Source organism: Arvicola amphibius, chromosome 2, assembly GCF_903992535.2.
Source record: "Arvicola amphibius chromosome 2, mArvAmp1.2, whole genome shotgun sequence".
Classification (NCBI taxonomy): Eukaryota; Metazoa; Chordata; class Mammalia; order Rodentia; family Cricetidae; genus Arvicola; species Arvicola amphibius.
In genome coordinates this window covers 80,804,505-80,832,207 of record NC_052048.2, presented here as the reverse complement: position 1 = coordinate 80,832,207, position 27,703 = coordinate 80,804,505, and the positions used below count along the sequence as shown (strand labels likewise).

At 39.1% G+C, this 27,703-nt stretch overlaps 2 protein-coding genes across 3 annotated transcripts in view; both read left to right on the top strand.

Annotated features, from left to right (window-relative positions):
* Positions 1–4,321, top strand: part of Prdm5 (PR/SET domain 5) — a 172,068-nt gene extending 167,747 nt beyond the window's left edge. The window contains exon 15 of the mRNA XM_038319175.1: positions 3,885–4,321. Coding sequence (XP_038175103.1) covers positions 3,885–4,049 — 165 coding nt within the window. The 3' untranslated portion in view covers positions 4,050–4,321. The remainder of the gene's footprint in view (positions 1–3,884) is intronic.
* A 12,987-nt stretch (positions 4,322–17,308) lies between these two features.
* LOC119807840 (transforming protein RhoA-like) lies at positions 17,309–17,890 on the top strand. Of its 2 annotated transcripts, XM_038320004.1 has the most exons (2): positions 17,309–17,464; positions 17,717–17,890. In XM_038320004.1, exons 1-2 carry the CDS (start codon positions 17,309–17,311, stop codon positions 17,888–17,890), a joined length of 330 nt encoding a protein of 109 aa, XP_038175932.1. The 2 variants fall into 2 exon arrangements, with proteins under 2 accessions (XP_038175932.1, XP_038175931.1); XM_038320003.1 differs by having other exon boundaries at positions 17,309–17,890.
* Positions 17,891–27,703: the final 9,813 nt, after the last annotated feature.

Sequence of the window (27,703 nt, the reverse complement as noted above, 5' to 3'; positions counted from 1 at the left end):
AATGCTCCCTTCAGGTCCTGCTCAGATTATTTCCTCTTGTATCTCTATACATAGTCTTCATGTTCCTTGTATTTACCTAAATTAATATTTATTTCTTGAATTATTTATTATGTTATTTGTTCACTTGTTTATGTGTTCATATTGTGCACATGTGAAGGTGAGAGGGAAACTTGTGGGACTAAGTTCTCTCCTTCTACCACCTGCATCCTGGGGATCAAGCTCTGATTGTTGGATTTGCCAGCCTATCTACTGGACCATCTTGATGGCCCTTATTTAGTTACTTGCTTATGCACTGCAGGTTCTGTGAAAGTAGGAGTTTTGCTTTATTACTGGTTTCTTTGTTTGTAAGCCTAGAACAATTCCTCAGATATAAAAAAATACATGCTGTAAGTATTTTTAAGAATGAAAACTTGAATAAATGAAGTACTGTCCTAATCCACGTCCCAATCATGTCTGGCTTAGAAAGAAACATGGACTAGGCCTCCCTGACAGTAACTTTTGATCTTCTGCTTGCTGACCAAATAGCATCTGTCTTAGTATCTGTTAGAAAGCTTCAGTGAATTCCTACCAGTTTCATGAGAGATTGCCACTCCCATTTAGGATTATTCATATTCAGGTCTCCGAAATTTATTCCCAACCTTCAACTCAAGCTTCCTTTTCAGTCTTCTCTCTAATGACTTCTGAACCGCTCTTCCTTCAAGTCAACAGTGTTTGTACACCCTCAGTTTCCTGCTTGTTTTCTTGTCCCCTGGCAGTACCTGTGCTATCCCAGGAGATAATCCTTCTCCATCTCTGCCATGTGCTTCCATCCGTACCTAGACTTTATCACCCCACTGCTTAAAACCTGTCCCAGTCCCTTACAAACATTAAGTGTGCTCACATCTGTGCCTCTGTTAGCATTTTATTATTATATAAACTGGTACGTACATTCATTGTATTATAAGTATTTTAACTGCAGTTTATATACAATTTCCATTCCCAGCTCTGGAAGAACTTCCTTCTCAATAACTTGCTTCACTATATTCTGAAACAAAATCAGCCTGCTCTTTCTTAGATTAATAGTGAAAAATAAAGCTTCCCCATTTTTTGTATTTGAATTGGTACTAAGTCAGGACAGGCTTGAGAAGCCCTGGTGTAAGTGAAGAAAAGGAAAACTCTATGCTGTGCAGTGTTCATTCTCTCTTGCCAGCCTCTTTTGACTTCAGTGTGACTATAGATGACCTGGCATTGGGTGGTTGATTTTGAGCAGCATCATAGTCCTTTAAGCCCTGTACTTAAGATAATGAATGTCAATCTTCTCACATCCAGGTAATCCTTTTCACAAGAGTGACATCAGTGGCTCTCCACTGCCATCTAAAGCTCTACCCAGGCTCCCAATGAATAGTCTCTCCTGGGTTGTCCCTGTCTCCTCTCCTGTGGGAATCCTCTGGACTTCCTTAGTTCTCAGCCACTAACAAAAGTTTTAGCATCTTGCTCAGCTTCCTTTACATTCTCTGCAGTTACCATTGCTGTCATTTTCCCACAGAGACTAAGGAAGTGGACTTGTATCCACAGCACTTGAAGTTTGTATTTCTCCTTTCCCAAGAGTGAGCCCAAATATCTGGAAACCTTATTTATATTTTCTAAGTCACCTTTGTTCCTTAAAATGGTGAGAGCCAGACAAATGGGAGAAACAGTTCATATATCTCAAGTTAAAATGAGAATCTTCAGTTGATTCTGTGATTTGCCCTGGGGAAGTATGGACTGAGTGCAGACTAGCTGGCTCCAGTTCTAGAAATCACTTTCTATTGTTGGGAATCTGTTTAATCTCAATTTCCTTCTGTGAAAATAAGGTTACATACTATCTACTCAGTGGTGCAGCTATGGGTACTGAATGAAGCAATGTGAAGAAATCACTTACATTCTGGCCAATAGTGAAAGCCATGCTTGGCACAAAATGAGCAGGTGAACAAGATGGCATCTACTCTGTCATTATAGAGGGCACTTAATGCATATAACATTAAATAAATAAACATTGACGAATACCTAATTGCCATTTATGATAAAGACTGAAAAGGGAAGGTACAATGCCAAACAGCTGTGAAAAAATATAGTTAGGAAAGAATTATCTGCTTATGTATCTCCATATTTTCTCTCTGTGTGTTTATTTAGCTTAAAAGATAAGGTGTCAGCTACTAAGATAAGAGCATTTTCGAAGAGCAAACAGCATGGTTGGAGGCTACAGGGGTAAGGAGTCCTAGGGAGAGGGAGCGTGGTGAGAAAGGAAGAGTGGAGCCCTGGGTGGCATGTGAATGTCTCCACCATGGGAAGGAATTGACTCAATGCAATTTCTGTGAGAAGACACTACAAGTAGTGTGAGCTCTTTACTTTTGCATGGGTTCAGAGAAGGGGCCAGAGAAATAAGACATGCAGATAAAGTCCAAGTTTCTCTTTTAAATGAGCATCAATTTGAAGCTATACTTTCAAAACAATTTGGTACTTATTTCACATCAAGGTACTGTCCATAAAAACATGCTTTTATTTCTTTAAAAGTATTCATAGTTCTTGAGGTTTTTATATTGCTCATAAAAGCTGTCCATATGTATTTATGTATAGATTTAGATACATAGAAACATATCTGTATCTCTGTCTTTATCCCCTCTACCTTCCTTCTATCATCTTCCATTATTTCACTTTTGTAAATTCAACTAATACTTATGGATTAATGACCTGTACCTTTAAGTTCCCTATAAAAGTAAGGAGATTTGCCCAGAAAAGTCCCAGAAATCGGTCATTAAGCTGGAGTAAATGTTGGGAATGGCTGCCTTGAGGACACTTCGCAGAGAATCCCACCTGGCGGGCAAGCCTCACTGCCACTCCTGAATAGTTGTGTCCCCTCTCAAATCCCCCTGTGGTAGCTCCCCACTTAGTCTCTTCTTTCCAATATTCCAAAATTCCAATGATCCTGCTTGCTAGGGAAGAAGAACTTAGCCAAGCTTTTAGTGACTGTCTACAATCTAACTCCAGTGGCATAGTGCACTTTTAAGGAGAGAGAGAGAGAGAGAGAGAGAGAGAGAGAGAGAGAGAGAGAGAGAGAGAGAGAGAGAGAGAGAGAGAGAGAGAGAGATAAACTTATGTGTGTGTGAAATTGAGTAAGATCAAACTTGGAATTTGACTTCTATCTGTGACTTAAGTTATTCTGCCTTGCTTACATGTTCCTGCTGCGGTACTTTTCCTTACCAGGTTGTTTGATGGGGATGTTAAGCTGGGCTGCCGTGTAGTGGAGTTTATATGAAATAAACTGCTTATATGCCTTAGTTAAGCAATATACATACAACAAGAAAGAAAGAAACGGAATACTGGGTAATAAATTTGAGTTGTAATACTTACAGCATTGTTAACCAGTCACACCACAAGTGGTTGTAATGCTTAAAGCATTGTTACCCAATCACATCACAAGTGGTTATAACTCTTGCCTTTGTAGCCAGTCACATCTCAAGTGGGACTAAATTAAAAACATCACAGTAAAAAACGTCTTGTGTATTTATGCCCTGTGGAGAGATGTCATCCAGGCTGTAAATCACAGCACGTGAGGAGTTGTTATGGATTTTAAATACACTCTGTTATGCTGAGGAAGGTATGTCCCTAGGAAGTTGTTTCGCTGACATGCTCTAGAGCTGGGAGAGGAGAGGATGCTTGGGGGTGGTGCAAGCCATGCAATTAAACGCAAGTGATGCTTGAAAACTGAAATTAACTTCTTTGTCTTGGTGTGAAATTCCATTTATTCTGAAAGCGTGGTTTGTCCTTAGGCCCACTAGCACATACTTAATAAAATGAATTTTCATATTGTATATATGACAGACTGATTTCTCATCATAAATATGGGGTATCTGGTTCTTTTCTAGGTTTGTGACTTGGCTTTTAGCCTGAAGAAAATGCTCATCCGACACAAGATGACTCACAATCCAAACCGCCCCATGGCAGAGTGCCATTTTTGTCATAAGAAGTTTACAAGAAATGACTACCTCAAAGTGCATATGGACAATGTTCATGGTGTAGCAGACAGCTGATGGTAGCTGTCAAGGAACCGAACCATGTAGAAGGGGCTTCTAATATGAATTCCAGATTCTTATCACCTGATCAGCTTAACAGAAATAACCAAAAGCAGTACATTGATCTCACAGCGTTCATTTGCCTATCTTTGGACTTTATAGATGGACATGTAAACAAAAATCTTACTTTTACCAAAAAGAAATGCAAATAAAAAATAATTCTTTGTAGCTTACAAAATGCTTTAAGTTATGTTTGTGTTCTAGCTGATTAAAAACTAAATAAAAAGTTATGGCTCTCGACTCCTTTTATGAAATTTATTAACATATTCCCCCATTAGGCATTTGTGTTCTTATTTATGTGTGGGAAGGTAATCACATGCAAGTATCAGATACTGCAGTTGGTTCTTAACAAATCAGACAGAAATCAAGACATTCAAGTATTTCTTTGCAGATACCAGTAAGACCATGTATTTTCAAAGTCTCAAGCAGGAAAAAAAACACAAGTTTATCCTATTTAACAGCTCTATTTAACAATTACGATAATATAAATAGATAGATATAGATATGTTTGAGAATTAAAGTCTATTTAGATATTGCTTACTTTAGAGAATCTCAGAACACACTGTTTGAATGTATCATTCAGATGCTTGTTTATGCTTTGGAAATTTTTTATATGGTCAGCACAACAATAACTGCTATATTGAATTTTTATGATCCTGATCATTCGAGTTTTACTTTTCATCCTTAGAAATTAGCAATCATAAGCACACCCAGCTAGAAATAGAAGTAGATGGTCATTTCCCCATCATCACCTGAGTTATGCCGAGGTGGCCCTGGCTTGTGCCCGTTCTTAGTACAGGCTCAGCGGACTTCAGAGCCTCTGTCTTTCTGGTGTGATTTTAAGAACCGTTTTGAAGTATCCTCAATCATCCCATGGAATTAGAAATCTGGAATATTAAAATGTAAGTTTTCTCATTGTTATAGTTTAAATTCATATCTACAAAATATTTGACAGCCAGATACAAAGAACAAGTGGTGATGATATAATAAGATAACAATGTCAAAACAGTTGAGAGATCCAAAATGTAAGAAGCCCAGTTCCTGGACCAGTGTGACCAGAACCCGTTTAGAAGAGAGGAACATTAATTAAATGGAAGTCATTCGGTGGTGAAGAGTTGAGGAGAATGGTTATCTAAGGGCTTGGGCACCTTAGAATCACAGGAAACACAAAGATTCACTATGGACATTTAAAGCCTTTGAAAATACTATGCTTAAAACTTAAGTAAGGTAACTTTTAAAGAGCCAGAAGTGGAGAGGACTAGACTAAATTAGTGCCTTCTAGAAAGAGAAAGAGAATCTACATTAAAGGTTGCCATCATGATCCATCAGTCCCATTCCAACTGGAGTTGGTGATCTCCCATTAGTTCTGTCCCACCGTCTCCATGAGTGAACGCACCCCTCACGTTCCTGACTTTCTCCCTCATGTTCTCGCTCCTTCTGCTCCTCATCAGGACCTTGGGAGCTCAGTCCAGTGCTCCAATGTGGGGCTCAGTCACCTTCCCCATCTGTCGCCAGCTGGAGGTTCCCTCACGGTCCTGACTTTCTTTCTCACGTTCTCTCTCCTTCTGCTCCTCATCAGGACCTTGGGAGCTCAGTCCGGTGCTCCAATGTGGGGCTCTGTCATTTTCTTCATCTATCGTCAGGTGGAGGTTCTATCATGCGACCAAACCCGTCTCTCTGAATGTGGCCAACAGCGGGGGCTGACTGAGAAGCAAAGGACATTGGCGCTGGGCTCTGATTCTTCTGCATGGACGGGCTCTGTGGGAGCCTTCTCAGCTTGGTCGATCACCTTCCTGGACCTGGGGGGAGTTGGGAGGACCTTGGACTTAGCATAGAGTGGGGAACCCTGATGGCTCCTTGGCCTTGAGAGGGAGGGAGGGGAGGTATGGGTGGAGGGAAGGAGAGGGAAGAGGGAGAAGGAGGGGCGGGAAGGGGGAGGAGGAGCTGAGGGAGGGGGAGGAGGAGGGAAGGAGATGGAAATTTTTAAATATAAAAAAAAAGTAAACCATGAGAAAGAAAAAAAAAATAAAAAAATAAACCATGAGAAAAAAAAAGAGTAATCTGCTATGTCCATGTAATAAATTAAGATGGATTGAATTTTTAAAAATAAATGGCCCTTTAGCGGTCACTGACAGAATAAAAAAAAAAAAAAAAAGGTTGCCATCAAATCCCTTCCCTCAGAGCTCAGAAAATCACACAGGAGAAGAGGCAAAAGATTCTAAGAGTCAGAGTGGGGATGGAGGAAAAAAAGAGAATATGGTCCTCTGACTTAACTGAGCAAGGTACATAGGAGCTCATGGAGACTAAAGCAGCAAGCATGGAGCCTGCATGGTCTACGCCAGGGTCTTTGCATATATGTATTATGGCTTACAGTTCACTGTTTTTATGGGATTTTTGAATGTGTAAGTAAGTGGGTCTGTGATTCTTGTGCCTTCTCTTAGGGTTTTTTTTTTTCTTTTGCTGGATTGTCTTGTTGAAATTTGGTGTGATAGCTTTTGCTTTTTCTTACTATATTTTATGAAAACCTAGCCACTATTGTAAAGGCTAACAACTAACTGTCACTTATACATTATGGGAGAAGAAAAATCAATTTTCTCCAATAGAATGACACTGGGTATACCAACCACCCCAGGCAGGCCTGATGTTCAGGAATAGTTAGCCAACATATAATAGACTCCACAGTTTGTTTTGTTTTGTCTTCTTTTATTTGGTTAGAGTTTGGAGGGGTTTGTTTTTCTTTTCTTTCTTTATGAATGTCATTTTCTTTTGTTTTCTCTGTTTTGAGGGGTTGTTATCTTATTGGTTTTTGTTTCTTGAGAAATAACTTAAAGTTAGGTGGGAAGAGAAGGGGAGAGGATCAGCAAGTACTTGGGTGAAGGGAAGAATAGAATCAAAATATATTTAAAATTTAAAGTGGTTTTAAACAGTAAAAATAAGCATTGTTTTCAATTTTCTTTTTATTGAAAACAGATTATTTTTTCTAATAGTAGATCCCATTATAATTTCCACTCCCTCTACTCCTCCCACTTCCAGTCTCTCATTAGAAAAGAACAGGCTGCTCGGAGTTAACAGCCAACATGACAAATTAAAATATAGTAAGATCAAACAAAAACTATCATTTCAAAATTGGACATGACAACTCAACAGAGAGAAAGAGTCCCAAGAGCAGACACGAGAGTCAGAGACCCACTAATTCACACACTCATGAGTACTGTAAAAATGCTACACTGGAAACTATAATATATATAGAGAGAGGACCTGGTGCAAACAGGTTTAAGCCCTGTGCTTGCTGCTTTAGTCTCTCTGAGTTCATATGAGCCTTGCTTTATTGGATGGGTAAGTAGGGGTAGAGGATTTGGGTAAAGGGAAGAATATGATAAAAATATTTTTTAATTCAAAATTTGTTAAATAATAAAAATAATCATTCTTATTAATCATAAAGAGAACATACAAATGACTTAATGATTGTAATGGCTTGAATAGGAATGGCCCCATAGGCTTACAGATTTGAATGCTTAGACACAGAGAATGGCACTATAGGAGGTGTGGCATTGTTGAAGTAGGTGTGAGGCCTTGTTGGAAGTGTGTCACTGAGGTGGGCTTTGTGATTTCTCTCTGTCTTCCTGCTGCCTGCCTATCTAGATATAACAATCTCAACTACCTCTCTAGCACCATGTCTGCCTTAGTACCTCCATGCTTCCTGCCATGGTAATTAGCTAAACCTCAGAACTGTAAGCCAGCACCAAATAAGATCATGGAATGTCTTCACAAAATGACTAAGACGATAAAACTCAAAAAAAAAAAAAAAAAAAAAAAAAAAAAAAAAACAGTGGGAAACAAAGACAAATCAATTACAATTCTAAACCCATGTGATCGCAAAAAAAATAAAATGTGAACAGATATTAATGAAATTGAAGCAAAAAACAATACAAACAATCATTACAAAAGCTGATTATTTGAGAAAATAAAGTGGTTGCACAAGTTTGCATTCCCACCAATAAAGGATGAGTGTTCCCCTTACTCCACATCCTCTCCAGCATAGGCTATCATTGGTGTTTTTGATTTTAGCAATTCTGACAGGTGTAAGATTACCGGTATCTCAAAGTTGTTTTGATTTGCATTTCCCTGATTGCTAAGAAGGTGGAGCATGACCTTAAGTGTCTTTTGGCCATTTGAACTTCTTCAGTTGAGAATTCTCTGTTCAGTTCAGTACCCCATTTTTTATTAGGTTAATTAGAGTTTTAATGTCTAGTTTCTTGAGTTCTTTATATATTTTGGAGATCAGACCTTTGACTGATGCCGGGTTGGTGAAGATCTCCTAGTCAGTAGGTTGCCTTTTTGTCTTAATGACAGTGTCCTTTGCATTACAGAAGCTTCTCAGTTTCAGGCAGTCCCATTTATTCATTGTTGCTCTTATTGTCTGTGCTACTGGGGTTATACATAGGAACTGGTCTCCTGTGCCCATGTGTTGTAGAGTACTTCCCACTTTCTCTTCTATCAGGTTCAGCGTGGTCAGATTTATATTGAGGTCTTTAATCCATTTGGACTTGAGTTTTGAGTGATAGATCTGTGGACTACTAACCAAAAGAAATAAAGACCCAAATAAACAGAATCAGAAAAAAACTATGAGACATTATAATCGACACCAAAGAAATTTCAAATATTATAAAGGAATATCTCAAAAATCCGTACTTCATTAAGTTGGAAAGTCTAAAAGAAATGGATGATTTCCAGCCAAATCTGCCAAGTTACATGAATAAGGAGAAAAAGAAACCTAAACAAACACATAGTAAATGAGGAAATTGAAATGATAAATTCTTGCAGCTAAAATATTCAGGGTCAGATGGATTCACAGCAGAAGCCTACTAGACTTCTAAAGAAGATCTATGGTTAATCCTTCCCAAGCTATTCAAAAGCAAAAATAGAAATAAAAGCACTCCCAAAAGCCCCTATCATTCTAATACCAAAGCCAGTTAAAGCTAGATTAAAAAAACAAAACAAAACAAAACAAAACAAAAAAACCTACAGGCCAGGTGAAGGTTCTATGGTGATATGCAAGATATTCATGAGTATGGCAATAGGATCTGTACATTTCTGGCACCCTCTCCTCAGCTGCCCAAGGACCTAGCTGGGGGCGTCTTCCTGGACACCTGGGAACCCCTCTAGAGTCAAGTCTCTGCCAACCCTAGAATGGCTCCCTTAATTAAGATATATAATTCATTGTTCCCATATCCACTTTTCCTTCACCTGGCATTGGATGGAGAAAATGACAGAGCCCCACATAGGAGCACCGGACTGAGATCCCAAGGTCCCGATGAGGAGCAAAAGGAGGGAGATCATGAGCAAGGAAGTCAGGACCATGAGGAGTGCGTTTACCCATTGAGACGGTGGGACAGATCTAACGGGAGACCACCAAGTCCAGTTGGAATGGGACTGATGGAACAGGGGACCAAACCAGACTCTCTGAATGTGGCTGACGGTGGAGGAGGACTGAGAAACCAAGGACAACAGCAATGAACATGACCTCTACAGCATGGACGGGCTCACTGTGAGCCTTGTCAGTTTGGTTGCTCACCTTCCTGGACTTGGGGGAGCTGGGAGGACCTTGGACTTAACATAGTGAAGGGAACCCTGATGGCTCTTTGTCTTGGAGAGGGGTGGAGTGGGGGTATGGGTGGAAGGGAGGGGAGGGAAGGGGGAGGAGATGGAAATCTTTAATAAAAAAAAAGAAAAAAATGAGAAAAAAAAGTAAAAAAAAAACAAAAAAACAAAAAAAAAAAAAAAAAAAAACCTACAGGCCAATAGCCCTGATGATCACAGATTAAAAATGCCCAATAAAATACTTTCTAACAGAATACAGTCAGATATATATCAAAAAAGTTATCCACCACATTACCAAGTTGATTTTATCCCTGAAATTCAGGGATGGCTCAATATATGCAAATCAATCAATGTGTAAATCACATAAGTTGATTTAAAGTTAAAAAATGACTACCTTAATAAATGTAGAAAAGGCCTTTGAGAAAATGTGGCACATATAAACTATAGAATATTATTCACTTGTTAAAAGGAAAATAAAATTATGAACTTTGAACGAAACCAGGAAAGATTATATTGAGTGAATAATCCAGACCCTAGGATAAAAATGTTGGATGTCTTCTTTCATGTGAGGCTCCTAGCTTCAAATGCTCTTGTATTTGTATATATCTTGTGAAGGGGAAGCCTAGCCAAAAACCTTGTTTTGTAAGGCGTGTCCCCCTTGGTCTAAAGGCGTGTCACCCTTGGTCTAAAGGTGTGTCCCTCTTAGGCGTGTCCCTCTTAGGCGTGTCCCCTTTAGGCTAATATTGACTTATAAAATCTTGCGGGCCTGTGGCCCGCCTGCTCTTTGTTTTCCTGCGCTCCTGGCTGGAACCTTGGATTTGTAAGTTCCCTTTCCTTTCCTTTATTAAAACTGAATTATATATATTAAAGCTTGTCTGGTGAATCATAACTGCCGATCAACCACGCACCTTCAATCTTGGGCTAACTGCAGAAACCAGGAATGTGAAAATGGACGATGGCTTGCAGGGTGGCAGGTGCAATGCAGAGAAAGATAATGGTATACATGATCTGAGAGGGAAATGGAAAAAACAGGTGGGCTTTCATTGGTGGTGTTGGTGGGATAAATACAGGAGTTAAAAGGAGAGTAAAATAACACGACGTCTAAAAATGCCATAAGGAATCATTCAATCACCTAAAAAAAACCTGTAATACATATATATGTGCATACATACATAAATGTGTGTAAATGTGCATATATAGTTTGAATGAAAATTTCTAATTGTTTCTGTTGCTCCCTCCAAGAGCCAAAGACAAGCTAACAAAAACTCCAATACCAGGGAAATGAAGCCCTCTTTCCAGTTGTTGGTCAGGGTTGTCCAAGGTATTCCCCCCAAATTACAGGACATTGCCATGACCCCTCAGAGGTGGAAAATAAATTCCTATTGCTGAAGACACAGTGTACTTCAGAAGCAGGACCCAGACGGCCCTGATCTGGAACTGGCCTGAAAGACTACTCCCTGAGAACTCTTTTCCATGGTATCATAAGGCACCATGCAAGCTTCTAAAGAAAGGAAGTAACTACAGCCTTACCTAGCTGTGATGCCTATGAATCACAGCAATGACTAGCATGGCAAAATACACACAAGGGTGAATTAGTGGCACACATACTTAAGTCTATATTTGGACTTAAGACCTATTTGACAAGAGAAACATTATGACTGGAACTGAAAACCTAGCCGTCTACCTAGGGCTAATGAAGTCATGAATCTTAGAAGAAGAATCACAACCACACCACTTTACTAAACCAGCATAATCCCTAAGTATAGCCTAAATATCTGTCCTTATAGATATGTGTAGTCCTTGCCCCTCATCAAATAATTTTCTCTTTGCTACAGATGTAGATCATTACAGAAAACCACAACCAAACAAAATGGAGAGTTCTGAAGCCCAGTTCCAGCAGATACATCTACAAAAGAACTTTAACCTAAGGCTCAGGGAGCATTGTGGAAGAGCAGGCAGTAAGATTGGAAGAGCTAGAAGAACAGGGAGTTTACTATGAGATTGTATCTCCTAGGAATGTCAGAAGCTACACCCATCACCAACATGACTGTGTAAACATGTTGAATAAGGATAACAACATGCATGACAAGTGGTTACATTAATGTTCAGGAGGCCTTAATCCTACATAAAGAACTATAGGCAGTCAAGGAATGATAAGAGCAGGAGAAATAGTTTCTCCTGCAGAAGAGCACACAAATTGATTAATCCAATACTAAATTAACAGCCCTGGAAATATGCATACAACTAACATCATGCAGATTGAGAACTATATATTTATTTTATTTTTTATTTTTATTTTTTTGGTTTTTTCGAGACAGGGTTTCCCTGTAGTTTCTAGAGCCTGTCCTGGAACTAGCTCTTGTAGACCAGTCTGGCCTCGAACTCAGAGATCCGCCTGCCTCTGCCTCCCGAGTGCTGGGATTAAAGGCGTGTGCCACACCGCCCGGCGAGAACTATATATTTATATGTGTATATGTGTGTATGTCTATGTAATAAAAATTAATGGAAAAAGCCATATATAAGATGATTTTCAGGGAAGAAATGAAAGAGGGAAATAAATTAATTATATCATAATCTAAAAATTAAAAAAATTAAAAAAGAAATATAGAGTAGTTTTAAATTATACCTAACATGACTAAATAAGCAGCAAGACACACATGTGGGAGTCAGCCTGGTGGCAAGCACGTTTACCCACTGAGACGTCTTAGCAGTCTTAAATTTGTACCCCTTATGTCTATGCCACATTGGTAAGCACACAGGAGTGGGAAACTAACATTTCTAAATAATGACAGTAATTCATATGTTTATAATAGGGAAAGACTGTGGGACTGCTAACACTCTTGTTGGTTATTGCATGAATTTGTAAGAACAATCACTGTTCTTATAAAAATCCATTACATCTGGAAAGTTCTCGCACTAACCATTTTCCCCAGCTCATAAAAGAGATTTGGATTATTCCATTATGCCTCAGGCCGATTTATCCTCTAGAGATACTAAGATAATTCTTCCCTCAAAAGTAATTTTCTGTATTTTACTTTTACTTGAGTACATTTTTAATGTGGAAAAGTGATTTTTATTTTTTTATTTTGTCTTGTTTTTCAAGATAGGATTTCTCTGTAGAACAGTCCCAACTGTCTTGAAAATTGCTTTGTAAACCAGGCTGGCCTTGAACTCACAGAGACCCACCTGCCTCTGCCTCCCAAGTGCTGGAATTAAAGGTGTATGCCACCACTTCCCAGTATGAAATGTATGTTTTTGAGAAACAATAATTGATAAAAATTATTCCATTCACAATGTCTGACAAACTGGGAATGGTATTTTATGGTCTCTGATGAATTGTCCTTGTCTTTCTGTCAGACTTACATAGGATCATTCGTATAGGTTATTGGACTTGTGTTAAGAGTCTGTCCTAAAATAGAAATGTGCTAATTACACATAACATGAAATTTATCATCACTGGGTTTAAATCAGAAAAAGGCCTGTCATTGCAGACTTAATACAAGTCTTCTGTATAACTCAGCTGATTCAATATAACTGATGATGTTCATTTGAAAGTCAAATAGATTTTTAACTAGTATTCCAGTGAAAACTGCATGTTAAACTATCAACATGTTACCCAAGATGTGCCTACTAGTGCAGTAGTGGCACAACTGTCAGAAATAAGCAATGGATTTAAGCATAAATATTAGAAAGAAATTTGACAGACATGTTCATATTTCAAAATGATGGCAGTATCTTCTATACGGGGACCTATAATCTCCAGAGTTACAGGATTTTTACTATGTTTACATTACCAGATGTGAATTTCCTCCTGTAGAGTGGGTCTCAAAAACAAAACATTGTTCATCCTTAAAAGGAAGAAAACTGAGTCAGAGAAAAGAGGCAGGAATGGCTCGGTTGTTATGCTTGTAGAAGCTATGAGGGAACAATGAGAATGTAGATACAAGAACACTGGAGATATCAAGCCTCAGCTTTCCTCTCTACATTGGCCAAACAAACGATTAGAAAAGAACAAGTGTGGACCCAGTGTAGTTCACAATCATGTCCATGGACATGGATCTGCTTTGGTGGGAAGTGTAATCATACTGAAGAGCCAAGTAGGCATCCTTAGACTGGAATGTCTGCAGCTGAAATGCTAGTCAGAGGAAAGAAAAGAGACTAGTTGGTGCTCTAGGACAGAGAACAATGATAGTAGAGAAATCAGGATCACAAGATTGTCCTCAGCCCTGTGCAGCAAGGGGAGGCGGCTTTAGTCTTAGTGTTCAGTATTCTCTGAAAATCCAGGAAAGATCTCCCATATCACACCTATACTATATACAGGTAGAACATCTAACCTGTAACAGGACATGCTGATATATGTGGCAGTGTGAGATGGGGTATGCTTTAATTTCCAGGCCTTATACATACAAAAACATTCCACAAGCCGGGCGGTGGTGGCGCACGCCTTTAATCCCAGCACTCGGGAGGCAGAGGCAGGCGGATCTCTGTGAGTTCGAGGCCAGCCTGGTCTACAAGAGCTAGTTCCAGGACAGGCTCAAAAAAAAAAAAAAAAAAAAAAAAAAAAAAAAAAAAAAAAAAAAAAAAAAGCTGCAGAGAAACCCTGTCTCGAAAAACCATAAAAAAAAAAAAAAAAAAAAAAAAAAATTCCACCAATGTTTTTGTATGTATAGAATCCTACCTGGGCCCCCAGAAAGAAAGGCTCAGCTTGCATGTGTCTCTGTCTGGTCTGGACTCACTTATTTGGGTTTTGAAAAGAAATGGCTGCACCACCACCAAGTGAACTGAAAACAAATAAGCAAAAGCTTAAAGGAAAAAACAAAAGCACTGCTATATCATCCCTAATTCTTTGTGTTTGGTTTATTGTGTTCTACCCATTATTCTTTCCTTCCTTCCTTCCTTCCTTCCTCCCTCCCTCCCTCCCTCCCTCCCTCCCTCCCTCCCTTCCTTCCTTCCTTCTTTCTTCCTCTTTTTCTTCCTTCCTTCCTTTCTTTCTTTTTTTTCTTTTGGTTTTTCGAGGCAGAATTTCTCTGTGTAATAGCCCTAGCTGTCCTGGAACTAGCTCTTGTAGATTAGGCTGGCCTCGAACTCACACACAGAAATCCCCCAAACTCTGCCTTCTGAGTGTTGGTTTTAAAGGCATGTGCCACCACTGTAAGACCCCATTATTGTTTCTTACATTTCATTACATTAGTTTTTCCTCTGTTTCTTTTCTCTACCTTCCAATTCCCTTTCTATGTTTTATTACTTATCTATTAGTACTTCAGTTTTAAAGAAATAATTGAAAAGTTAATACAATGAGATCAAAACTTATAAAATTTTTTGGGATACAGCAACACAGTTCTAAGAAAGAAGTATAGCTGAATGCTTACACTAAAATATCAGAAAAGTCTCAAATAACTTAATGATGTGGCTCAAAGTTACAGCAAAACAAGTTAAACAGAAAGTCAAAGAAAGGAAAGAAATAAATAACTATGAAGGCATAAAATTTATTTCATAAAATAGTGACTAAAAAACTACGTGAAGAATCAATGAAACTAGGAATTGGTTCTTTGAAAAGATAAACAAGGTTGACAAAATATTAAGAAAAAAAATTTTTTTTTTTTGGTTTTTCGAGACAGGGTTTCTCTGTAGCTTTGGAGCCTGTCCTGGAACTAGCTCTTGTAGACCAGGCTGGTCTCGAACTCACAGAGATCCGCCTGCCTCTGCCTCCCGAATGCTGGGATTAAAGGCGTGCGCCACCGCTGCCCGGCAATATTAAGAAAATTAACCAAAAGAAAGAGAAAATGGAATTAATAAAACTAGAGATGTAAATGGCTATATTACAATGGATTCCAATTAAATTCAGAGAGTCACTGGGGATCATTCAGAAAACATACATTTTAATATAAAATATAAGATAAACAGATAATTTTCTATGCTCAAATAACCTACCAAAATTAAGGCATGAGCAAGTTAAAGAGAAGCACAACAAGGAACATAATTACAGCAGTAATGACAATCCTTCCAACAAAGAAAAGCCCAGGACTGGAGTGATTCCCTGCTGGATTCTTCCAAACCATTAACAGTGTTAACTTCAAGCCTCCCCAACTGTTTCATAAAATATAAAGGAAAAGAACACTATTAAACTCAATCTATAAAACCAATAATAGACTCATACCAAAACCAGGTTGAGGACATAGCAAAAAAACCCATCCATGAATTTCCTTGATGGACACAGATACAAAACCTTCAATAAGATGCTTGCAAATTCAAGATGTCATTGTTTTTTACCTCTGAGTAGTATTCTAGCATGTATATATTCCACAGTTTCTTCATCCATTCTTCCACTGAAGGGCATCTAGGTTGTTTCCAGGATCTGGCTATTACAAATAATGCTAAGGTCCTGATGAGGAGCAGAAGGAGAGAGAACATGAGAAAGAAAGTCAGGACTGTGAGGGAACCTCCAGCTGGCGACAGATGGGGAAGGTGACTGAGCCCCACATTGGAGCACTGGACTGAGCTCCCAAGGTCCTGATGAGGAGCAGAAGGAGCGAGAACATGAGGGAGAAAGTCAGGAACGTGAGGGGTGCGTTCACTCATGGAGACGGTGGGTCAGAACTAAAGGGAGATCACCAACTCCAGTTGGAATGGGTCTGATGGATCATGCGACCAAACCCGTCTCTCTGAATGTGGCCAACAGCGGGGGCTGACTGAGAAGCAAAGGACAATGGCGCTGGGCTCTGATTCTTCTGCATGGACGGGCTCTGTGGGAGCCTTCTCAGCTTGGTCGATCACCTTCCTGGACCTGGGGGGAGTTGGGAGGACCTTGGACTTAGCATAGAGTGGGGAACCCTGATGGCTCCTTGGCCTTGAGAGGGAGGGAGGGGAGGTATGGGTGGAGGGAAGAGGAGGGAAGGGGGAGGAGGAGCGGAGGGAGGGGGGAGGAGGAGGGAAGGAGATGGAAATTTTTAAATATAAAAAAAAAAATAAACCATGAGAAAAAAAAAAAAGATGCTTGCAAATTGAATTCAAGGGCACACTAAAAAGAATTCTCACTAACTATGAGCTAAGATGGTTTCATTCCAAGGATACAAGGTAGACTCAATATATGCAAATCAATAAGTCTGGTGACACATTTAAATAGATTTAAATTTAAATAAATTTAAGGGCAAAAATCATACAATCAACGCAATGGAAAGCCTTTGGGAAAATTTAGTATCCTTTACACGGAGAATATCTAGAAGAAACAAGTAACAACAAGACTATATCTTGAGAATTCCCATCATGTCCCACTTGGGTGTGATGATAGCAACAGTACCTTGCTTTCTGAGCAGCAAATCTGTCTGGAGCAATCCTGTTGAACTGTGAAAATATGAGAGTGTATGGGGCTGGCAGGCGCGAGCCAATCTGAGCACTTATGCGCATGCACGGCCCCCTCCCTCCACCACCCGCCTTCTAACACCTTCTTCAGTTGGTAAACTCCAGAGTCTGCCACCTCCTGCTGAGCTGTGCCTCAGAGGTGGTGACTCTGGACGGGCATCCTCCTTCACAATAATCAGCCAGCCTGCGTGTGGTATGCCAGCCAGTGCTCTGAGAAGTCCCAGGTGCCTTGTACAGCAGCAGAAGCAACCTAAGCAATGGCGTCCATCAGGAAGAAACTGGTGATCGTGGGAGATGGAGCTTGTGGAAAGACATGCTTACTCATAGTCTTCAGCAAAGACCAATTTCCTGAGGTTTACGTTCCCACAGTGTTTGAGAACTATGTTGCTGATATCGAAGTGGATGGGAAACAGGTCGAGTTGGCCCTGTGGGACACAGCTGGTCAAGAAGATTATGATCGCCTGAGACCCCTATCCTATCCGGACACTGATGTCCTCCTGTTGTGTTTCTCCATTGGCAACCCTGATAGCTTTGGGAACATCCCACAGAAATGGACTCCAGAAATCAAGCATTTCTGCCCCAACGTGCCAATCATCCTAGTTGGGAGCAAGAAGGATCTTAGGAATGACAGGCACATAAGACTAGAGTTAGCCAAGAGGAAGCAGGAGCCGGTAAAACTTGAACAAGGCAGAGATTTGGCGAACAGCATTGGTGCTTTTGGGTACGTGGAGTGTTCTGCAAAGACCAAAGATGGAGTGAGGATGGTATTTGAAATGGCCACAAGGGCTGCTCTGCAAACGAATCGCGGGAAGAAAAAGCCTGGGTGCTTCATCTTGTGAAGCCTTAGTGCAAGCACAGCCCAGGTGCAGTTAATTTTCAAGTGCTATTTTGTAATTTTACTGTGTAGTTGCTAACCTGTTAATGTATATGTCTGAGACTAAAAATCATAAGTCATCTTGCTACCAGTGATTAGAAGGCAACCATGATTACTAATGATGTCCAATCTGTCTGACCTGCCAGGATCCTGACTCTAACAGACCTGAAACATCGGGCATGAGGTGAAGAATTTATCATTTCTAGAAAAAGAAATGGTAGCTTTATTATTAGACTGTAAGTACTTTCTGACATGGCCAACCTATCATCTGTCTGCTGCGAAGAATTCTGAGTCACCAGACTTTACTCTATAACAACTTTGATTGCCATCTTTATTTTTGATGAAACGTTTCTCCATGCAGCTGTGCTAGAGTAGGCAATTTGTGATTTCTTGCTAGTTACTTTATAGTTGCTATGCAGTTAGTGCATGTTAATGGATGTTACCAGGAATAAGAACATCTACCCCAGACTAGATGTAGCATTTTTGGTATAATTGGATTCCCTAATACCAATATTTGCCATTTCCACAGCAAGTGGTTGAAAGAAAAAATTTCAAAATAAAAGTCATATGAAAAATTAATTTTTAAAATTTCCATTTTTCCTTTCTCTGATATAATATAACCATTCTCCTCCTTTTAAGCCCTTCACAACTAGTACATCTTTCCAGAACTGGGCTAAGTAAATAGGAATCAGGTTTCATATCCTAAGGCAATAAGCCCTTGAAAGAGGCATAGTCCTTCTCATCTGGTCTGCAGGGTCTGGATCTAAGTCACAGTGCCTCCCAGAGGAGCCACCTCTTCTTATGAATGGCATGGGGTGTAAAGGTGGTCTTTGTCTCCAGGATGACTGAAATTATTTTCTGTATGAGTTAATTTTTCCAACTAAAAGAATAAATGCAGTTTCTTAAGTGTATGTGTGCAAGTATGTGTGTATGTGTGGGGGAGGTGGAAGCTATATAGCCAACATTACACTCAATGCATTCTCATTGAAATAGGAAATGAAACAAGGATTTCCATCTCCTCCATTCTTATTCAGCATAGTGTTTGAAGTTTTAGGGCAACAGGCAAAAGCAAAAGTGAAGAAAAGTAATAGGAGAGATATGAGTCGTGTTATGAAGTTCAGATGACACAATTCGATACTGAAGAGATCTTAATGACTTTACCACAAAAAAGGAATCTTAGATTTGCTAACACTTAGTAGCAGAACATAGCATCAGCACACAATGCTCATTATTTTCAAGTCAGGATGATCCAGTGGGTAGATCTTACCATATGAGCCTGGTGACTCCATTAAAATGCTGGATGCAGTGGTGAGCATCACAAATTCCTGCACTGTTATGGTCATGTAGGACAAGGAGAGAAGAGGATCTGTTGGAAGCTTGTGGGTCAGCCAGCCTGGTATGTGCAGTGCTGCAAAAACAATGAGAAGCCTGGCAACGAGGTGCAAGGCAGGAGCTAACTCCTCTCACCTCCAGATTTGCACCATGGCACTCAGACACCCATATTCATACACATACAAACACACACTTTAAAAATTAATACTTTCTTCTACCATGACTACCACGGCAGAAAGGCAGGCATGGTACTTTGACAGTAACTGAGAGCTTACAACTGATCCATAAGCAGGAGGCAGAGAGGACTAACAAATGCTGTAAATATGTGAAACCTCAAAGCCCACCTCCAGTGACATACTTTCAACAAGGCCATACCTCATAATCCTTATCAAACAGTTCTACAAATCTAGGGACCAAACATTCAGACCTTTAATATGATAGCTGTGTTAAGCTACCACAGGAAGTAAAACCTCTGATGAAAACTTTTAAACATTTAAAGAAAATACTAGAAATTGGAATGCACACTCCAATTCCAAGTTCACTCCAAGGTTGTCAGAATTGATAATTTAAATGGTTATATTACAGAAACAATGTATAAATTCCATCCAATGTTCATCAAAATTTTAATGACATTCTTCAAATAGCTAGAATACACAACCGAAAAAAAATCCATGTGGAAGCACAAAAGATGGTAAGAAACCAAAAAAGTAGCTATCACAACACCTGATTTTAAACTATGCCCCAGAGCTATAGTAATAAGTATAATCCTAAGAAAAAAAGAAAAAAAAAAGAGAGAAGGTATATTGATGAGAGGAATAAAAGGCACAAAGACAGCCTCTTCAAGTAATTGTTCTGGAAAAATGAGTATTCATATGAAGAAAAATGAAGCTAGATCTGTAAAGTCTTACTCTCTGGGGCAAACAAAACAAAACAACAAAAAGAAAAACAATTCAAAAGGAAGTCCTTAATGTAAAACCTGAAACTTAGAAACTTGTAGAAGAAAACAGAGAAAACACTCCAAGATACAGGCAGAGATATTTTTCTGGAAAAATATTCCAATAGCACAGTCAACAATTCAAAAACTGACAAATAAGTTTGCATGGTAGCCTGGCACTAGGGAAATTGCCAGGAATCCACAGGATAATCCCAGCTAAGACCCTAAGAAATAGTGAAGAGGGTATCTGAACTGGCCTTCCCCTGTAATCAGATTGATGACTACCTTAATTGTCATCATAGAACCTTCATCCAGCAACTGATGGAAGCAAATGCAGAGAGCCCCAGCTAAGCACTGGGTCGAGCTCCCAGAGACCAGTCAAAGAGAAGGAGGATCAGTATTATGAGCAAAGGGGTCAAGACCATTATAGGGATATCCACAGAAACAACTGATCTGAATTAGTGGGAGTTCACTGACTCTGGACTAACAGCAAGGAAGCCTGCATAGGCCCAAACTTGGCCCTGCGAATGTGGGTGACAGTTGTGTGGCTGGGGCACTCTGTGGGACCACTGGGAGTGGGACCAGGATGTATCCTTACTGCTTAAACTGGCATTTTGAAGTCCATGCTCTTTGGAGGGACACCTTGCTCAGCCTAGATATCCTGGGGAGGGCCTTGGTCCTGCCCCAAAGAGATGTGCCAGATTTTGTTGACTCCCCATGGGAAGCCTTACCCTCTCTGAGGAGTGCATGGGGTGTGGGATGGATGGAGGGTGAAGGGTGGAGGGAATGGGAAGAGGGGAGGAAAAGGGAACTGAGATTGGTAAGTAAAACGAGAAAAATTGGTTTTTAAAAAGTAAATAAAATGAAAAATTCATAAAAAAGAGTACATGGTTGCAAAATTTTGCATAGCACAGCAAACAGTAAGCATCGTGGTGAGACAGCCTACAGAGTAAGAGAAAATATGCAACTATGGTTTTGAAGGGATTAATATTTTGATTTCCTAGCAAATCAAACACTTGAAAAAACAAAAAATTCAGTTCTCAAATGTGCAAATTGAGCATGTGGTTCTCAAAACCAAGTACAAATAACCAGTGAATATAAGAGAAAATGTGCTCAATCTCTTTAACTATGAGGGAAATGCAAATTAAAACTATTTTAACTTTCCATACTACTCCAAGAAGGATGGCTATCATCAAAAAATATCATAAATGCTGGTAAAGATTTAGGAAAAGAGAAAACCTCATACACTGTTGGCATAAATGGAGATTATTGCAGCTGCTATGACAATAAATGTGCATTTTCCTAACAAACCACACACATGCACACACACACACACACACACACACACACACACACACACACACACACACACAAAAGCCCTAACAGTAGGAACTATAATATGATTTACCTACCTTTCCTGGCTATATACCAAATAAGTCTCTAAATCAGTTACTATTCTTGGACGGATACAAGAAAATTGTCCAAGCATTTACAATTAATTTTTAGCTTTTTTGTGATTGTTTGGGAGCAGCTGGTGGGACACAGAAACTTCTTCCTCCACATGAATGATGAAGTCAACATAATACAGAAATACTTGCATGTTCATGTTTGTTCATAACATCTAAACAAAGGGATCAGGCTAGATTGTCGATAAGATGAGTAGATAAAGGAAATGTATGTATACTCAATGGAGCTTTATTGAGCCCCAAAGAAGATAAGAATAAAATTATGTCATTTGCAGGAAACAGATGCAACTGAATATATAATTTATGTCTTTGGCTTTGGGGTTATCCAGCATATATGCTGAAAAACATCACAAAGTGACTTGTGTAACTTTTCTTGTAATAAGACTGAAAATGTCTACCCAATGCTCTCATAGACTTAGCTCAAGAGCCTTCCACAGAGAAGGCTGAAACCAGATTTCTTCCAGGAGAGCGGGAAAAGATATGGGCAAAGAGAGAGAACTCAGGCAAGAATATTTGCAAATTTTCAGTTTGCAAATAGAACAGAGAAGAAGTAATGAAGTCCAGGCTTTCCCTGTTCTTGCCATTTCAGTGCCAACACCAGATATTGTCAGATGAGGTACACAGGAACCCTATCCTAATAAATAAACTTTATTCTCTGGAAATACATTTGTTGTGTATCATGGGGACTGCCACCAACTTTTCAAATACCACAAATATGTAAATGTAAGTAAATATATATAATAAATATAGCATAACTACAACCTGGCAACAGTATTAGATTACATATCTGGAGGTCAAGGGATCAGGGCCCTATTGCTTAGAATACACTTATTGCTAGCAACAAACACTGAGACATAACTGCAATAATGACACATTCATTTTATTTTTAAATAAACCTATCTTATTTTTAAAAGTAGGTGGTTTATAAAACATTTTTTCTATGACAATGTTTGATAGAGAACAACTAGGAGGATTAAATGCCTGAGATCTCAGGAAGCCTTGGTTGGAGGGCCATTCCCTAGACATAACCCTCTGTACAATGTGACTATTTACTCATTTTGAAAGGGAAAAAATATACTCAAAAGTTATATTTTCCTAACATACTTCACATCAAATTCCTGTTTTTCATAGGGTTGATTTTGCATTTCCATTATTTCTAACATTATTTTATTAATAGTCAGATTTTCTTGAAGATAAATGTTATCTTTGCTACTGGTTCAGGAGGGTATAGGACTCAGCATTTACAAAGAAATTAAAGCTGGCCGAAGGTCTGCACTCTGTATTTTCTGAACCTTTGAAGAGGATAAAACTTAATAAGACTCCATTATTAATATTTAACCATTTGTCTCTTTACCAAATCAATTCTTTTTTTTCTTCTGGTTTTTGAGACAAGGTAGCTTTGGAGTCTGTCCTGGAACTAGCTCTTATAGACCAGGCTGGCCTTAAACTCACAGAGACCTGCCTACTTCTGCCTCCAGAGTGCTGGGATTAAAGGCATGTGCCACCACTGCCCACACACTTCTTTTTAATTTCTAAAGTGTCATTTCTACTGCATGTATTAATTCTCTCTACCCTCTATGAAAGAGATGCTTGCCCTGGTCTTGACATAGAAGTATTTGTTGGTCAACACTGTGAAGACAATAAATAGAGATCAAAGAATGTGTGGTATAGACCATAGAGATATTTGCCTTTCCCAAATTAATCATTGTTCACAAGTGATAAAATACAACAGTGACTGATTGTCCTCCTGGTGATACAGTCTGGAACTTCAGTGTCCTAGGAAATGTTGTTCAATCTTGCTCAGTGACTCCTAAGTTTCTGCATGCTATGATGCAACTCAGAGGAACACTTAATATACTTAGACTTTCTGGGGCAAAGCCCAAATCACAAGGCATCTCAGAAATCATGAATTATCTGGTTTCCTGCTGTGATAGTGTCTCATCATACATTGTGCAACAAGCTCACTTCCCAGGTATACAATGAGGGCTAATTCACTTGTGGTGCATTTTGTATATAGATGGCTGCCATAGCTCAGATTCCTAGACAATTTATTGACGTGGGATCCCCCCCTCTGTATGCTGTGAATATGGTTTATAAAGAATCTGTTTTGGGCAGTACAACAGAGGTAGGCAGGGAAAACTAAACTGAATGCTGGGAGAAAGAAGGCAGAGTCAGAACAAGCCATGTTGCCCAGATGGAGACAAATACCAGAACTTTACTTTGCAAGTCATAGCCTCATGGCAGGATACTGAAATTAATGGAGATGGGCTAGTTTAGGATATAAGAGTTAGCCAGAATTATACTTAAGTTGTTGGCCAAAGAGTATTGCAAATAATACATTTTTTTGTGTGATTATGTCAGGACTGAGCACCGGGAACTAACTAGTGGCATCCCACTACACTTTATTTGTAAGCTTTATTTATAAATAAGTAGTCTGTTTCAGCAAAATGCAATGGTGTATGAATGCCCTTTACTGGCTCACAGCTATAGGACATGTGACTTCCATAATTTTAGAGGGAGCTTCCATGTGGCTTTCTAGTCATTCAACAGCTGATGCAAATTCCAGTCAGTTTGTTTCTTGTAAGCGATAAGGACATGTACATAGCTCAGAATACTTCCAAATCCCATACATGATAATAATTAAATAATTATTAATTAAATTAATAATTTAAAAACATAATTCTTTTTTACAATACAGATCTTTAGAACAAGCACAAACTTCAAAACAAAAATTGACTGGGATGGCAAGACAGAGGCAGTACAATTACTATCAAAGCATCATTCTGAGCTGTAAAGAATTCCCATAAGCTTCTGGACAACAACTGACATTAGTTTCCTTAAAAAGTCGTGAGTCCATTTGTTAGATGTCACACTGGGTTTATCACATGACCTTTTATGAACTTGAGGGACTGACTGTGGCATCTTCATTTGCTTCTAAACATCATACCTATCTGAAAGATGGATTGTTGTCCAATTCTAATCACTATACCTCCTCAAATAGATTAATGCATTAAAAATCTCTCTACGGAAATCACAGGCTAACAATAAATTAGTAATGCAAACAAAAGTAACCAACATAGAAGATGGTAATGCTGCCCATTATTTCTATGATTGTTGTTTTGCCATGCCATCACAAGATAGGAATGGTGATGACATACAACACTGAAATCTGAAATTATCATGTCTTTGAATTCACTATTTTTATCAAATTAAGACTTTAGTATTCAACTTTAAATTCTTTTTAGGTTCATTGTTCTATATGTTTTACAATAGAAGCATATTGTGTAGTGGCATATATGCATATTTTATGAATGAATTGAGGATTACACATTCAAAAATCTAAGTGGTCAATGGCCACTTTTGTATTACTTTATTTCTAACTTTAGTAACTATGAAATTTTCCCTTTTTCAACTTAGAAATCAAAGATGCTGTAGAAACAATTATGTGAGTCATATTACATTGAAGATCTTAATAACCTAACAACCTATCTAAGATCAAAGCCTTCATCTTAACACAGAAGTGTTATACTTCTTTCAAAATCACCCCCCCCCCCAATACAACCAAGCATTAAAATCAGTACTGTTAATGTGGATGTGGGCAAGAGAATTTGAGAAATAAAGTCAGGAAAGTTGAGAGTGAGACATATTGGAGCCAACCATTGATTCTCATTACTGGAAGAGTTATGTTGCATAAATGACATGAACTGAATACGGGCATGACCTGTAGCTACTGTCTCCTAGGCATTTATGTGCTAAAGCTAGTGCTGCCCCCATGTCAATGAAAAAATTATTGTTAATAGAGAAAACTTGGAGTCATGATTTGAGATAGATCCATAGGTCACCAAGCTGAGAGTTCTGAGAATGGAATGTATATTGAATGTTCCCCCATCAGATGCTGAAGAATTTGATCTGATAAGTATTTGACTTGGATACGTCCAGAATGTGGCCTATACACAATATAAAAGTTTACTTACTTGCTGTATTGTTTTCACAAAAGATCAATTGTTTATGTTTCTTTAACTTTTAGTGACTAGTTATTGCTATTGTGATTGGCAATAAGTGTACCTCTGAAGATAAGTAAAATTATACCGAAAACTAAAGTAGTTCTGAATTCTATCTTCGTAACAAGCTCCTGCAAAATTAGGCCCTATTTTCAAGTCAGAATGATCATCCTATTGAAACAAACTATAAAGATTATTCTGAAAACATGTTTGCAAATATTATAGGTATATTCTCTCTGTATAGATAAACTCACAGATAAATGAAACCATATACATAAACATGTACAGGCACTTTGTAAAACAATAAGCACTAAAAGCTTTGTTACGTACATGGAAGTGTAAGGTTCTGCCCTATTTTCCAGTTACCCTGTGAAATAGAATTCTACCAGAAGACCCAGAATTCCTTGTTTAGCCACTAAAGACATTTTGGTACTCATTGCAGCTCCTGTATTTTTTCACCTACTCCTGAGTACTAGATTCTATGAGAAGTGCTTTTATTCCAGCAGATGTTCCTTAAAGAAGAATGCAGGGATTCAAGAACCCTAGATTTTATAATGTGCCTACCTTAACTCAAAGCTAGACACTTTCTGTCATTGTGGGTAATAATTGAACCTGCCCTGTGCTCTAGAATGAGACATCACAGTGGTCCAAGTCTACTAAACAAACATCCCTAAAATATTACTCCAGAACAAAGGGAGTCACTGCTTCTAGTCCTGTGGCATCCAGAAATGGAAGAGATCCCAGCCATGCCAGAAAATGTATTCCCAGCACATGGACTGAGCAGGGTGCACAGCAGTGCTCAGCAGAATCATCTGGCCTTTAATTCTCCAAAGGCAAAAGAAAACACTAAGGCATGCCTAACGTATGGACATTTCCACATCACCTTTCCTGGAAAGCACATGTTTCCTATTTTGAGGTCACCCTGACACACACCCTGCTGGAGAGCATCAGGACCGAGCTTGCTTCCCCGGGAACTGTGCTGCCAACTGACTCTGAGCCCTGCCGAAAGCTGAGTAATGGAGCATTAAATGCCAACAATCTGGCTATCACAAGGTCTTAATCTCTTTAAGCCCCACAGGGATCAAGGCAAACATCAAACTAAGCACACCAAATGTGACTTCAGATAATTCTTGAGGCAGGAAAAGCCTAAAACACTGGTGAGAGCATGTGAAGCTCAGAATTATTTGCATTATAAACAGCATATTAAGATATCTTCCTCTCGGGCAGCATCGAGGGAGCATTGCCAGCCATCCCATCAGGCTGCCATGTACTCACTCACTCAGGGCATGGGCAAACAAGAATGCCAATGCAAACAGAGTTACAGAGCACACGTGCAATGGGCTTACCCATGACTTCAGACGTGGCGAGGAGGAGATTAGTTTCATCTACATGGGATGCATGAGGAGGATTTAGTTTCATCTACATGGGAGCTTTGTGGTTTTGAAGTGGAATTTTACTTTGCCTTCTGTAGTAGGGTGTGTGTTGTTTGCTACGGGGCATAATTATTATTTTTTAGTTGTATGCCTTTGAATATGGCTGAGATTCTAGTGGAGAAAGCATAACTTCTCAACTGTCCAGTATCTGAATCTTAATTCTTCAAACCAAGTTATTCCTTTGATGCTTTCCTCCTTTATATTTTGTCTGCAAATATAAATAATTACATATATATATATCATATACAATTATGGGGAAATTTTTAAAAAGTATATTTAAAACAGTTCAGAGTGTAGCATAAAGAAGAAACTCAAGATGGCTTATAGAGTGATTGTGGCCCACTCTCTGCTGTGTGTTTGAATTTTGGTTGATACCTCTGTGCGACTCTGGCTCTTTGTGTCACGGACTGGCCATGACAAACCAGTACTCAGATAGCCCACTTCAGACTAGTGTCAGGGAGAACAATAGCTTCCCAGAGCAGCTTCTCTCCGAAATGCTGCACTTCTCCACCAGCTTTGTGTTCGCATTATAATCTTCTATATGGTGAGATGCAGGAGGAAGGCATCATTTGAGAGAATCTACAGCAGCCCCCTAGGTAGGAGACACACAGA